Below are 14,375 nucleotides of genomic sequence, written 5' to 3' on the forward strand. Positions count from 1 at the left end.
GAACGTATTTTACGTCCGTAATACGCCGGAGACTCCTGCTGACGTCACTGAGGCTGCGGGGAGTCCCCGGCTGATCTGTGAATGAACTAATGACCGTGGGAAAAAAGTCAGAAACGTTCCCACGGTAATTAGTTCATCTACAGGCAGCCATTGAGGCTGCGCAGAGCTGAATCAATTCATTTTGTAGTAGATTACAGTGAGGCTGGTCGCATTAGCACCGGTCCTCATTGTAAACTATTTAACCCCTTCTGATGGATTGCAGCGTGGGACATGACTGAACGGCAGAGAGGTAAGGATATTGGTGATTTTTTATGTTATTTTTGTTGCAGGTCATGGTTTTACTTTGGATTACCAGACTATTAAAAATTTGTCAAAAACTTGGTGTATTTTTTTCATTAAAAGACTTTTTAATTAATGTCTGTGTGTGGTTTTTAACCCTTTCTTAGTATAGCGTTAATAATGGATCGGTGTCTTATTGACACCTCTCCATTATTAATCGGCTTAATGTCACCTTACATTCGAAGGTGCCCATCAAGTGCTAATAGGTCCCCTGAAGAGTCACTTACTGACGAAACGCGTCGGGATGCACATGGACATAATAGGGCTTCTATTTTGAGGGTCAGATGTGGACTGCCCTTGTTAGGGCGGGAGTCATGGGGGTCAGGATTTGTGTAGCTCTGACAAGGCTTGATTAGGGTGAATGCTATACTTTTCCTGACCTAACATGACTTTGATGGGACATCTGACTGGGGACGTCTTCCATATGCACGTGGTGAGATCATTCTATTTCTTATAACTATGTTTGTGGATTTTGTATATGACGTCTCCTTGATATGCATGAACAGGCAATCTCCTTTATAACCTAATCAGGGCAGAGGTTTTTTCTTTCCTTATAGAAAATTGTTATAATGCATTACTTCTAACAAGGAAACTGTTCATTGTCAGATATTGGTCTTATGTTCTAGTATTGTGGACCAATTGTATTCTGTCCAGTCCTCTCAAACTTCGGACTTGGAATAGTCACATGTATATATGGTGTGTGATCTGTTTCTGAGTCTTAGGCCGGGGTCACACTAACCGACGCAAAATACGGTCCGTAGTTTACAGGCGTAATACGGATGAATGACCCCTAAATAGTGCTCCGTATGTCATCCGTAATCAAGGTGTGGTCGCATATTTTGCGCATGTCAGCATCCGTATGGCATCCGTATGGTGAGATTTTCTCGCCGCCTTGCAAAATGGACATATAATGGAGCCCTATGACAGGGTTTATAACAAACGAAATAATAGATATAGACACATAGAATACACATATATATATATACACACACAAGTCATTGAGATAAACATATACACTGTGTTCCAAATTATTATGCAAATTATATTTTTCTCTGATTTTCCTAAATAGTCGGTACAAATGACAGTCAGTCTAATAAAAGTCATCAACGGTTAGAGTATACATCAAATTTTGTTGAAGAAACCTCCCAATAATAACAGTATAATCTCCAAAATGAATAAAAACTCAAATTGCACTGTTCCAAATTATTAGGCACAGTAGAATTTCTAAACATTTGATATGTTTTAAAGAACTGAAAATGCCCATTTGTGGAATTTGCAGCATTAGGAGGTCACATTTACTGAACAAAAAGGATATTTTGGAGTTAAATAGCTTAACAGGCCAAGTTACATGTTAACATAGGAACCCTTCTTTGATATCACCTTCACAATTCTTGCATCCATTGAACGTGTGAGTTTTTGGAGAGTTTCTGCTTGTATTTCTTTGCATGAAGTCAGAATAGCCTCCCAGAGTTGCTGTTTTGATGTGAACTGCCTCCCTCATAGATCTTTTGCTTGATGATACTCCAAAGGTTCTCTATAGGGTTGAGGTCAGGGGAAGATGGTGGCCACACCATGAGTTTATCTCCTTTTATGCCCATAGCAGCCAATGACTCAGAGGTATTTTTTGCAGCATGAGATGGTGCATTGTCATACATGAAGATGATTTTGCTTCTGAAGGCATGTTTCTGCTTTTTATACCATGGAAGACAGCTGTCAGTCAGAAACTCTATATACTTTGCAGAGGTCATTTTCACACCTTCAGGAACCTTAAAGGGCCCTACCAGCTGTTTCCCCATGATTCCGGCCCAAAACATGACTCCTCCACCTACTTGCTGATGTCGCAGCCTTGTTGGGACATAGTGGCCATCCACCAACCATCCACTATTCCATCCATCTGGACCATCCAGGGTTGCTCGACACTCATCAGTAAACAAGACTGTTTGAAAATTAGTCTTCATGTATGTCTGGGCCCAGTGATACCATTTCTGCTTGTGAACACTGTTTAAGGGTGGCCGAATAGTAGATTTATGCACCACAGCAAGCCTTTGAAGGATCCTACACCTTGAGGTTCGAGGGACTCCAGAGGCACCAGCAGCTTTAAATATCTGTTTGCTGGTTTGTAATGGCTTTTTAGCAGCCACTCTCTTAATCCAATGAACTTGCCTGGCAGAAACCTTCCTCATTCTGCCTTTATCAGCACAAACATGTCTGTGCTCAGAATCAACCACAAATCTCTTAACAGTACAATGATCACGTTTAAGTTTTTGGCAAATATCTAATGTTTTCATCTCTTGACCAAGGCATTTGACTATTTGATGCTTTTCAGCAGCAGAGAGATCCTTTTTATTTCCTAAATTCTTTGAAACCTTTGCTCTGCTTAATAATGTGGAACATCATTCTTAAGTAGCTTTCCTTTAATTGAGCTCACCTGGTAAACTAATTATCACAGGCATTTGAGATTGATTTCAGTGATCCAAAGAGCCCTGATACACAATACCATCTATGAGTTTATTTGATAAACAAAAAATTACATCTTTATGACACTTAAATCCAATTTGCATAATAATTTGGAACACAATGTGTATATATATATATATATATATATATATCTTTCACAGAGTTCTTCATAGCAGAATAGCCGCTAATTAAATTGCCGGCTTCTATCAAATCATTCCCCAACCCGACATGAAATGACACATGGTTTACATTCAGTAAAGCATTTCATTTCATGCTTTTTTTAAATGTCCTTGACTAATAATTAGATGCTGCTTTGTGTGCAAAATTTGGGAGTTGTAGTTATTTTAAGGGGTTAATTCGTTGTTAAAAAATGTGTGGGCTTCCCATTGCCCTGTAGCGGTGGCGAATGGGTTACTCTAACAAAAGGTTAATGTCACCTTACAATCGAATGGTGACATTAACCCTTTGTTAGATTAACCCACTCGCCACCAATATAGGGCAGTGGGAAGCCCACGCATTTTTTAACAAAGAATTAACCCCTTAAAATAACAACTACAACTCCCAAATTTGCAAACAATCCCTCATCTAATTATTAGTCAAGGACATATAAAAAAAAAACATGAAATGAAATGCTTTACTGAATGTAAACCATGTGTCATTTCATGTCGGGTTGGGGAATTATTTGATAGAAGCCGGCAATTTAATTAGCGGCTATTCTGCTATGAAGAACTCTGTGACATAAATATATATGTTTTTCACAATGACATGTATGTATATATATGTATTCTATGTGTATATATCTATTCTTTCTTTCTTTCTTAAACCTGTCAGTGTGAGTTTACTGTATAGTGCACTAAATTGCCGGCTTTTCTAAAAGACACCAGGTGCGTATTTCTCGCAAGTTAGATGTGTGGTCCGTGTGTAGTCCATACTTTTTGCGCACCCATAGACTTGCATTGGCGTATTACGGGCGTAGTACGCTGACAATCACAGCATGCTGCGATTGGCACGGACCGTAGAATACGCCCGAGAAATATACGGCTGTTGGGAGCAAACCCATAGAGAATAATTTGTCCGTGTGTAATGCGTGCTTTTAACGCCTCTCACTCGTCCGTATTCCGCGCCAGTGTGACCCCGGCCTTATACAGACACTGTCTGTTATGGTCTGTGACAATTAGATTTAGTGTGTTTTATTTTCACTACATCTTGTGGTAGCTTTTACTTCACTACATTAAAAGTTATGTTTTATGATTTTCTCAATTGCTGATTTACTACTATTCGTGAGATTTGTGGTTGCATATTCCACTTATTGCTGATCCTTTGGGTCTATATGATAGAAAATACCCAAAAGTGACACCATTCTAAAATCTGCACCCCTCAAGGCGCTCAAAACCACATTCAAGAAGTTTATTAACCCTTCAGGTGCTTCGCAGGAATTTTTTGAATGTTTAAAAAAAATGAACATTTAGCTTTTTTTCACAAAAAAATTACTTCGGGTCCCATTTTTTTATTTTCCCATGGGTAACAGGAGAAATTGGACCCCAAAGGTTATTGTGCAATTTGTCCTGAGTACACCGATACCCCATATATGCAGGTAAACCACTGTTTGGGCGCATGGCAGAGCTCAGAAGGGAATGAGCGCCGTTTTACTTTTTCAACACAAAATTGGCTGGAATTAAGATCGGACGCCATGTCGCATTTGGAGAGCCCCTGATGTGCCTAAACAGTGGAAACGCCCCTACAAGTGACCCATTTTGGAAACTAGAACCCCCCCGAGGAACCTATCAAGATGTGTGGTGAGAACTTTGATACCCCCAAGTGCTTCACAGAAGTTTATAACGTAGAGCCATAAAAATAAAAAAAATATTTTTTTCCACAAAAATGATATTTTCGCCCCCAATTTTTTATTTTTCCAAGGGTAACAAAAGAAATTGGACTCCAAGAGCTATTGTGCAATTTATCCTGAGTATACTGATACCCTATATGTGTGGGTAAACCACTGTTTGGGCACATGGCAGAGCTCGGAAGGGAAGGAGCGCCGTTTGACTTTTTCAATGCAGAATTGGCTGGAATTGAGATCAGACGCCATGCCGCGTTTGGAGAGCACCTGTTGTGCCCAAACAGTGGAAACCCCCAATTCTAACCCTAGGCCTAACCCTAACCCTAACACACCCCTAACCCTAATCCCAACCCTAACCCTAATGGGAAAATGGAAATAAATACATTTTTTTAATTTTATTATTTTTCCTTAACTAAGGGGGTGATAAAGGGGGGTTTGATTTACTATTTATGGCGGGTTTTTATGTTTGGCAGCTGTCATACGCTAAAAGACGCTTTTTATTGTAAAAATAGTTTTTACATCACCACATTTTGAGAGCTATAATTTTTCCATATTTTGGCACAAAGTCAAGTGAGGTCTTATTTTTTGCGGGACGAGTTGACGTTTTTATTGGTACCATTTTCGGGCACGTGACATTTTTTGATCGCTTTTTATTGCGATTTTTGGGAGGCAGAATGAACAAAAACCATCAATTCATGAATTTCTTTTGGGGGGGCATTTATAACGTTCCGCGTGTGGTAAAATTGATAAAACGGTTTTATTCTTCGGGTCAGTACAATTACAGCGATACCTCATTTATATCATGTTTTTATGTTTTGGCGCTTTTATACAATAAAAACAATTTTATATAAAAAATAATTTTTGCATCGCTTTATACTGCAAGCTATAACTTTTTAATTTTTTCGCTGATGACGCTGTGTGGTGGCTCGTTTTTTGCGGGACAAGATGACGTTTTCAGCGGTACCATGCATATTTATATCCCTCTTTTTGATCGCGTGTTATTCCACTTTTTGTTTGGTGGTTTGATGGTAAAGCATTGGGTTTTTTACCTTTTTTTTAAAGGGGTCTACTAAAGGGGTTAACTAGTGGGACAGTTTTATAGGGCGGGTCGTTACGGATGCAGCGATACTAAATATGTGTACTATTATTGTTTTTTTATTTACATAAATGAATTTATTGGGGATTTTTTTTCTTTAGGAATTTTTAAAAAATTATTTTTACACGTTAATTTTTTTTTTTACTTTGTCGCAGGGTGGGACTTCACTATATAATGTCAGATCGCTGATCTGACACTTTGCCGAGTACTGTATCAGATCAGCGATCTGACAGGCAGTGTAGGAGGCTTGCCGGTGCCTGCTCTCAGCAGGCACTGACAAGCTACCTCCCTGCAGGACCTGGAAGGACCCCGCGGCCATCTTGGATCCAGAGGCCTGCAGGGAGGAGGCCTTCAGAACAACACGATCACATCGCGTTGTTCTGAGGATTTCAGGGAAGCATGCAGGTAGCCCCCTCCCTGCGCGATGCTTCCCTATGCCCCCCGGAACACTACGATCATGTTTGATCACAGTGTACCGGGGGGGTTAAACTGACTGCTCCTGGCACATAGTGATAATCAGCTGATACCCGGCCGCGATCAGCTGCGCTCCCGCCGTGAGCGCAGCTGATCGCGATGACGTACTATTCCGTCCATGGGCATTAGGGCACATGGAAGGGATAGTAAGTCATATGTCAGAAAGAGGGTAAAAAAGAAAAACTGAAATATCACATGGTCATAAGTATTCAAACCCTTTGCTTAGCTTTGAGTAGAAGCACCCTTTTCTGCTAGTACAGTCATGAGTCTTCTTGGGAATGATGCAACAAGTTTTTGCAGATCCTCTCCAGTTCCATCAGGTTGGTTGGTGAATGTTGGTGGACAGCCATTTTCAGGTCTCTCCATAGATGCTCTATTGGGTTTAGGTAATTGCTCTGGCTGAGCTACTCAAGAATGGTCACAGAATGGTCTAAAGCCACTCCATTGTTATTTTAGCTGTGTGCTTAGGGTCATTGTCTTGTTGGAAGGTGAAGCTTCTGCCAAGTCTGAAGTCCAGAGCACTCTGGAAGAGGTTTTCATCCAGGATCTCTCTGTACTTGGCCACATTTAAGTTTCCTTCAATTGCAACCAGTTGTCCTGCCCTTGCAGCTGAAAAACACCCCCATAGCATGATGCTGCCACCACCATGTTTCACTGTTGGGATTGTATTGGGCAAGTGATGAGCAGTGCCTGGTTTTCTCCACATATACCGCTTAGAATTATCAACAAAAAGTTCTATCTTCATCTCATCAGACCAGAGAATCTTATTACTCAAAGTCTGGGAGTCCTCCATGTGTTTTTTAGCAAACTCTATGCAGGCTCTCATATGTCTGAACCTGAGGAGAGGCTTCCATCTGACCACTCTGCCATAAAGGCCCGACTGGTGGAGGGCTGCAGTGATAGTTGACTTTGTGGAACTTTCTCCCATCTCCCTACTGCATCTGTGGAGTTCAGCCACAGTGATCTTGGGGTTCTTCTTTTATCTCTTTCACCAAGGCTCTTTTCCCACGATTGCTCAGTTTGGCTGGATGGCCAGGTCTAGGAAGACTTCTGGTGGTCCCAAACTTCTTCCATTTAATGATTATGGAGGTCACTGTGCTCTTAGGAACCTTGAGTACTGTAGAAATTCTTTTGTAACCTTGGCCAGATGTGTGCCTTGCAACAATTCTGTCTCTGAGCTCCTTGGCCAGTTCCTTTGACCTCATGATTCTCATTTGGTCTGACATGCACTGTGAGCTCTTATATAGATAGGTGTGTGCCTTTACAAATCAATTCCTATCAGTTTAATTAAACACAGCTGGACTCCAATGAAGGAGTAGAATCATCTCAAGGAGGATCACAAGGAAATGAGCAGCATGTGAGTTATATATAGGTGTCTGAGCAAAGGGTCTGAATACTTATGACCATGTGATGTTTCAGTTTTTCACAGCTGACACCCGGCACAATGTGTCAGAGGAGGTCACGGACCGCCCCCGACACGTTAACCCCTTGCACACCGCAATCAAACACGATCGCGGTGTACCGGGGGTTAAAGGGAAGCATCGGCAGGGAGGGGGTTCCCTCCGTGCTTCCCTGAGCCCCCCACAGCAGCGTAATTGGGGCTCCATCCCTGCAGGTCCCCGAATCCAAGATGGCGACGGGGGCCTGCAGGGAGCTGGCTTCCTGCAAAGCGCCGGCATGAGGAAAGCCTGTGACAGATCGCTGATCTGTCACAGTGATCTGTGATGTGACAGATCAGCGATCTGTCACAGGACAGTGATGTCCCACCTGGGACAATGTAATGAAGTTAAAAAAAAAAGTGTAAAAATAATTTTTAAAAAATTGCTAAATAAATTAAAAAAAAAAAATATTCCCTAATAAATTAATTTTTTGGAAATACAAAAAAAACAATAAAAGTACAAATATTTGGTATCGCCGCGTCCGTAACGACCCGCCTTATAAAACTGTACCACTAGTTAACCCCTTTAGCGAACCCCTTAAAAAATAAAAAACTAAGAAAACAGTGATTTATTATCATACCGCCAAACAAAAAGTCCATGGTACCGCTGAAAACGTCATCTTGTCCCGCAAAAAACGAGCCGCCACACAGCATCATCAGTGAAAAAATAAAAAATTTATGGCTCGCAGAGTAAAGCGATGCAAAAATAATTATTTTTTATATAAAATTGTTTTCATTGCATAAAAGCACCAAAACATAAAAAAACTACCTAAATGAGATATCGCCGTAACCGTACTGACCCGAAAAATAAAAGGGCTTTATCAATTTTACCGCAGGCAGAACGGTGTAAACGCACCCCCCAAAAGAAATTCATGAAAGGCTGGTTTTTGTTCATTCTGCGTCCCAAAAATCGGAATAAAAAGCGATCAAAAGATGTCACGTGCCGGAAAATGGTACTAATAAAAACGTCAACTCGTCCCGCAAAAAATAAGACCTCACATGACTTGGTGGGTCAAAATATGGAAAAATTATAGCTCTCAATATGTGGTGATGCAAAAACTATTTTTTTACAATAAAAAGCGTCTTTTAGCGTATGACAGCTGCCAAGCATAAAAACCGCCATAAATAGTAAATCAAACCCCCCGTTATCACCCCCTTAGTTAGGGAAAAATAATAAAATAAAAAAAAATATTTATTTCCATTTTCCCATTAGGGTTAGGGGTGTGTTGGGGTTAGGGCTGGAGTTAGAATTGGGGGTTTCCACTGTTTGGGCACATCAGGTGCTCTCCAAATGCAACATGGCGTCTGATCTCAATTCCAGCCAATTCTGCGTTGAAAAAGTCAAATGGTGCTCCTTCCCTTCCAAGCTCTGCCATGCGCCCAAACAGTGTTTTACCCCCACATATGGGGTATCAGCCTACTCAGGACAAATTGCAAAACAACTTTTGGGGTCCAAATTCTCCTGTTACCCTTAGGAAAATTAAAAAATTGGGGCCATAATATCATTTTTGTTGAAAAAAATAATTTTTTTATTTTCACGCCCGGGCGTTATAAACTTCTGTGAAGCACTTGGGGGTTCAAAGTGCTCACCACACATCTAGATAAGTTCCGTGGGGGGTCTAGTTTCCAAAATGGGGTCACTTGTGGGGGTTTTTCACTGTTTAGGTACATTAGGGGCTGTCCAAAGGCAACATGACACCCGCAGACCATTCCATCAAAGTGTGCATTCCAAAACGTCACTACTTCCCTTCCGAGCCCCGACGTGTGCCCATACAGTAGTTTTCTCCCACATATGGGGTATGAGCGTACTCAGGACAAATTGGACAACAACTTTTGGGGTCCAATTTCTCCTGGTACCCTTGGGAAAATAAAAAAATTGGGGACTAAATGATCATAATTGTGGAAACAATACGATTTTTTTATTTTCACGCCCGGGCATTATAAACTTCTGTGAAGCCCTTGGGAGTTCAAAGTGCTTACCACACATCTAGATAAGTTCCTTAGGGGGTCTAGTTTCCAAAATGGGGTCATTTGTGGGGGGTTTCCACTGTTTAGGTACATCACGGGCTCTCCAAAGGCATCATGACACCCGCAGACCATTCCATCAAAGTCTGCATTCCAAAATGTCACTACTTCCCTTCCGAGCCCCAACGTGTGCCCATACAGTAGTTTTCTCCCACATATGGGGTATGAGCGTACTCAGGACAAATTGGACAACAACTTTTGGGGTCCAATTTCTCCTGGTACCCCTGGAAAAATAATAAAAATTGATGACTAAAAGATCATGTTTGTGGAAAAAATACTATTTTTTTATTTTCACGCCCGGGCGTTATAAACTTCTGTGAAGCACGGGGGGGGGGGTTCAAAGTGCTCACCACACATCTAGATAAGTTCCTTGAGGGGGTCTAGTTTCCAAAATGGTGTCATTTGTTGGGGGTTTTCACTGTTTTGATACATCAGGGGCTTTCCAAACGCGACATGGTGTCCGATCTCAATTCCAGCCAAAAAAGTGAAATGGCGCTGCTTCCCTTCTGAGCTCTGCCATGCGCCCAAATAGTCGTTTACACCCGCATATGGGGTATCAGCGTACTCAGGACAAATTGCACAATAACTTTTAGGGTCCTGTTACCCTTGGAAAAATAAAAATTGGGGGTGATTTTTTAATTGTACCGCTGTACATTATAAACTTCTGTGAAGCCCTTGTGGGTTCAAAGTTCTCACCACATATCTAGATAAGTTCCTTGGGGTGGTCTAGTTTCCAAAATGGGGTCACTTGTTGGGGGTTTCCACTGTTTAGGTACATCAGGGGCTTTCCAAACGTGACATGGCGTCCGATCTGAATTCCAGCCAATTTTGCATTGTAAAAGTCAAACGGCGCTCCTTCCCTTCTGAGCTCTGCCATGCACCGAAACAGTGGTTCCCCCCCACATATCAGGTATCGGCGTACTCAAGACAAACTGCACAATAACTTTTGCAGTCCAATTTCTGATGTTACCCTTGGTGAAATAAAAAAAATTGGACCTGAAGTATTTTTTTTGTGAAAAAAAGTTAAATGTTCATTTTTTTTTAAATATTCAAAAAATTCCTGTGACGCACCTGAAGGGTTAATAAACTTCTTGAATATGGTTTTGAGCACCTTGAGGGGTGCAGTTTTTAGAATGGTGTCACTTTTGGGTATTTTCTATCATATAGACCCCTCAAAGTGGCTTCAAATGTGATGTGGTCCATAAAAATAAAATGGTGTTGCAAAAATGAGAAATCGCTGGTCAACTTTTAACCCTTATAACTTCCTAACAAAAAAAAATTTTGGTTCCAAAATTGTGCTGATGTAAAGTAAACATGTGGGAAATGTTACTTATTAAGTTTTTTGTGTGCTGTATCTCTGTGATTTAAGGGCATAAAAATTCAAAGCTGGAAAATTGCGAAATTTTAAAAATTTTCACCAAATTTCTGTTTTTTTCACAAATAAACGCAAGTTATTTGAATGAAATTTTACCACTAACATGAAGTACAATATGTCACGAGAAAACAATGTCAGAATCACCGGGATCCATGGAAGCGTTTCAGAGTTATGACCTCATAAAGGGACAGTGGTCAGAATTGTAAAAATTGGCCCGGTCATGAACGTGCAAACGACCCTTGGGGGTTAAGGGGTTAATGAGAAAAAAAATGAACTTTTTTGAATTTACCAAATGGCTGCAAGGAAACAAAGAGTTAAAAATTTAAAGCTGAAAGCTTTCTGCACCTACTGTATATAGAACATTTCATAACTTTCCCAAATTCTTATAAAAAACATTTACAGCACATCCAAGATTGTACAACTGTACCAAGTGTATTATATATTTTAGGAGTCGGTCCATTTTATTCTGACTCCACCAAAATGGACACCGGCTCCACATGACTGGTCACTACTGAGCATGTACATAAAGTGCAGCACAGATTCATCTCAGCTAAAATCCGAGATCCTTTAGATCAGGAACAGAACAGACAGTTATATGATATTTCATAACTTTCCCAAATTCTTATGAAAACATTTAAAGCACATGCAGCAACAAATTACTGTACCCAATATATTATGTATTTTAGGAGTCGGAGTCGTTCCATTTTAAACCAACTCCACCAAAATGGACACAGACTGCACAGCCTGGTTCGGACGCAAGCTCTAACTGGACCAACAAGCATACAATAAAGTTTTCTGAAAGGGCATTAGAGCTCTCATTTGGGGTTCTCTCCTCATATTTTGAGGTTTATTGGAATAGTAATTCTGCCTGATTAGGCATTAGTTCTTTGCACTTTTGCTGGCAGACGTGTCAGTGAGGGACATAGTGAAATAGGTGCCACCCCTGTAAGAGCGGTAAAGGCGGCCATTTCCATTCCATGATGTGTGTAAGCTGCTGAGTGTATCCGCTGTATATTATATTATTAATTGGTTTGGTTCCTGTCACCCCCCTGATCCGCTTTGTGCCGCGGGATTGATCTCTTTGTCTCTCCCAGCAGGAGCCGGAGGTGTAATACACTTTAACGAGCCAAAGGCAAATTGAAGCAATGAACATTATTTCAGCGAGGTTCACCTCGAGGACAATCCTCACGTGGAGAAAAATGTGAGAAATTCAAGAGAGACATTCCAAGCCGTGTCCTTCCTTCTGTGTCTGCCAGTGTCCAGGGATCATCTGTCTCCTGGCATCTTGTCAATGGCAACCCAAAGAAGGCACTTTGTAAAAGAATTCAACCCGTACATCACTTGTTACATCTGTAAAGGCTATCTTATCAAGCCAACCACCGTCACAGAGTGCCTGCACACATGTAAGTATATTATCAGACGAGAACGGGGTCTCCTACCTCCGTCTACCCTCCTAGATGCTGTGGTTGCCATTGACAGTGGCATCTAGGGGGTGACCGTATATAGCCCTCTGTGGTCTGTATGGGCGCAGGGTCACAGCCTACTGTACTGAGATACTTACAAGATGCAAGTGACATGGGCGCGTGAGTGATCGGATAGATGCCACATCCAGAAATGGCAATATTACGTTAGATATTAAATGGCAACTGAATTAAATTGACTGTTACTCTGTATTTGGTATACTACTTGATTTAAATATTTTTTTTTTCTTCAAAGTTTGTAAGAGTTGCATTGTCCAGCATTTTGAAGAAAGCAATGATTGCCCAAAATGTGGAATTCAAGTTCATGAAACCAACCCTTTAGAAATGCTAAGGTATGGTGCTATTGCAATGCATGCGGTATTTCCAGTAATGATGGTATTTTATATAATTGATGATTGCTATCAGTTCTTATTCTTGTGTGTTTTCTCCATTGTATTGTAACATAAGAAACCTGTATATAATATCTCCTAGCTCAGACTATTTACTACATGTACTTAATTTAGCTCCATAAAGGCCCTGTGCATCTTGTAATTATCATTTGTGTATTAGTATACTTTTATCAGTGAGTTACTTGTCATCTAAGTGACATTTCTTTATTGCCATGAGGATAAATGTCATGATTCAGCCACTTGGCATGGCAGACGGCATCTCGGCTGTCCAACCTGAGGCAGGGGCGTGCTGAGCTGTCAGCGTTGTGATAGACAGCTCAGCCACGTATACCAATCCACAAGTTGTATAGTGAAAGCTCCACGAGTTTTACTCTTTATAGGCATCTTATGGAGATTACTTTGTTTCAAGTGCATCTGTCTCATGACAAAAGTACATAAACCCCTTCCTGCCTTGATGATGTGTCGGGTGATCTTTAATTCGAGCTGCTTTACATGTATGCACCCAGACCACACTGAGGGGCTGACACGACATAAGCATTGGGTGTCAGCTGTGTTATACAGCTGGCACATTTGCAATGACCTGCTGGATTGCAGCTCCTCTCCCTTTTTGACTTGACAGCTTTTTTTTTTCTTCAAAGTTTAGTATCCCTTTAATTTAGGAGTTGTGGTGGAAGTAAAAAGAAAAAAAAACTATTAATTTGTTTTTCTATTTCCATTTCCAGATTAGATAATACTCTTGAAGAAATCATATTTAAACTGGTCCCAGGTCTACGGGAAGGTAGGTTTCCTTTCTCGTTGTACTTGTAGGTTCACAAACACAGAAGTGCTATACTTAGGATCTCACGGCAGAGACAAAATTTAAGTTTTGAGATAAAGTATTAGAGTTCAAGCCCTACTCAAGAGCTTACAATCTAATAGGGCTCTGAACCTTAGACGTTATCCCTCAGTCTTAGATTGTTTTTGAAGGCAAGAGTAAATCAGTCTGATTGATTTGCTTTGGAAGATACTGTAACCCCAGAGGACCCTATTAGAGCCAGTGGTGTCAGACGTGGGTCATTTTAATTAATTGGTGGGCAGATCCGATATGGTAAATCCTGAGGTTCGTGTGCGTAGAGACTTTATTATACAATATGTCCTGACCTGATTTTTTTTTTATGTTGCTGTAACTAGGAGAGCAGCAGCAAGAATCAGACTTTTGGAAGAGGAAAAGACCATTGGAGAATGGAGAAGGTACATTGATAAATCTAGTATTGGATTTTTAAGCATATTTAAAGATTTTTAGTTTGTTCACTTAATGTATTAAAATCCTGGTTCATTTTGGTTTAAAGGAGTTGGAACATCGGGCAGTTGCCAGTGGACGACTTTACACACTGCAGTTATGTTTTGTTCGTTTTCCCTTTTTTCAAATTGTAGCCTTTTTTTAAGAATCCAACTCTTCTTTATATATAACTTAAAGGGAAC

General features: G+C 40.7%; 1 protein-coding gene across 8 annotated transcripts in view; it reads left to right on the forward strand.

Moving 5' to 3' along the window:
• The window catches only part of PCGF5 (polycomb group ring finger 5), a 111,016-nt gene that overhangs the window by 62,837 nt on the left and 33,804 nt on the right, over positions 1-14,375 (forward strand). For 5 of the 8 annotated variants that reach the window (XM_073585921.1, XM_073585917.1, XM_073585926.1 and 2 more), the window contains 4 exons: positions 12,142-12,447; positions 12,761-12,857; positions 13,637-13,692; positions 14,085-14,144. In XM_073585921.1, the coding sequence (XP_073442022.1) occupies positions 12,336-12,447; positions 12,761-12,857; positions 13,637-13,692; positions 14,085-14,144 (325 nt within the window). In that variant the 5' untranslated portion in view covers positions 12,142-12,335. Of the gene's footprint in view, positions 1-12,138; positions 12,448-12,760; positions 12,858-13,636; positions 13,693-14,084; positions 14,145-14,375 lie in introns of all 8 variants that reach the window. The other 3 variants (XM_073585919.1, XM_073585923.1, XM_073585925.1) reach the window with 1 other exon arrangement.

Source organism: Dendrobates tinctorius, unplaced genomic scaffold (assembly GCF_039654945.1).
Source record: "Dendrobates tinctorius isolate UK_male_01 unplaced genomic scaffold, ASM3965494v1 ptg000089l, whole genome shotgun sequence".
NCBI lineage: Eukaryota > Metazoa > Chordata > Amphibia > Anura > Dendrobatidae > Dendrobates > Dendrobates tinctorius.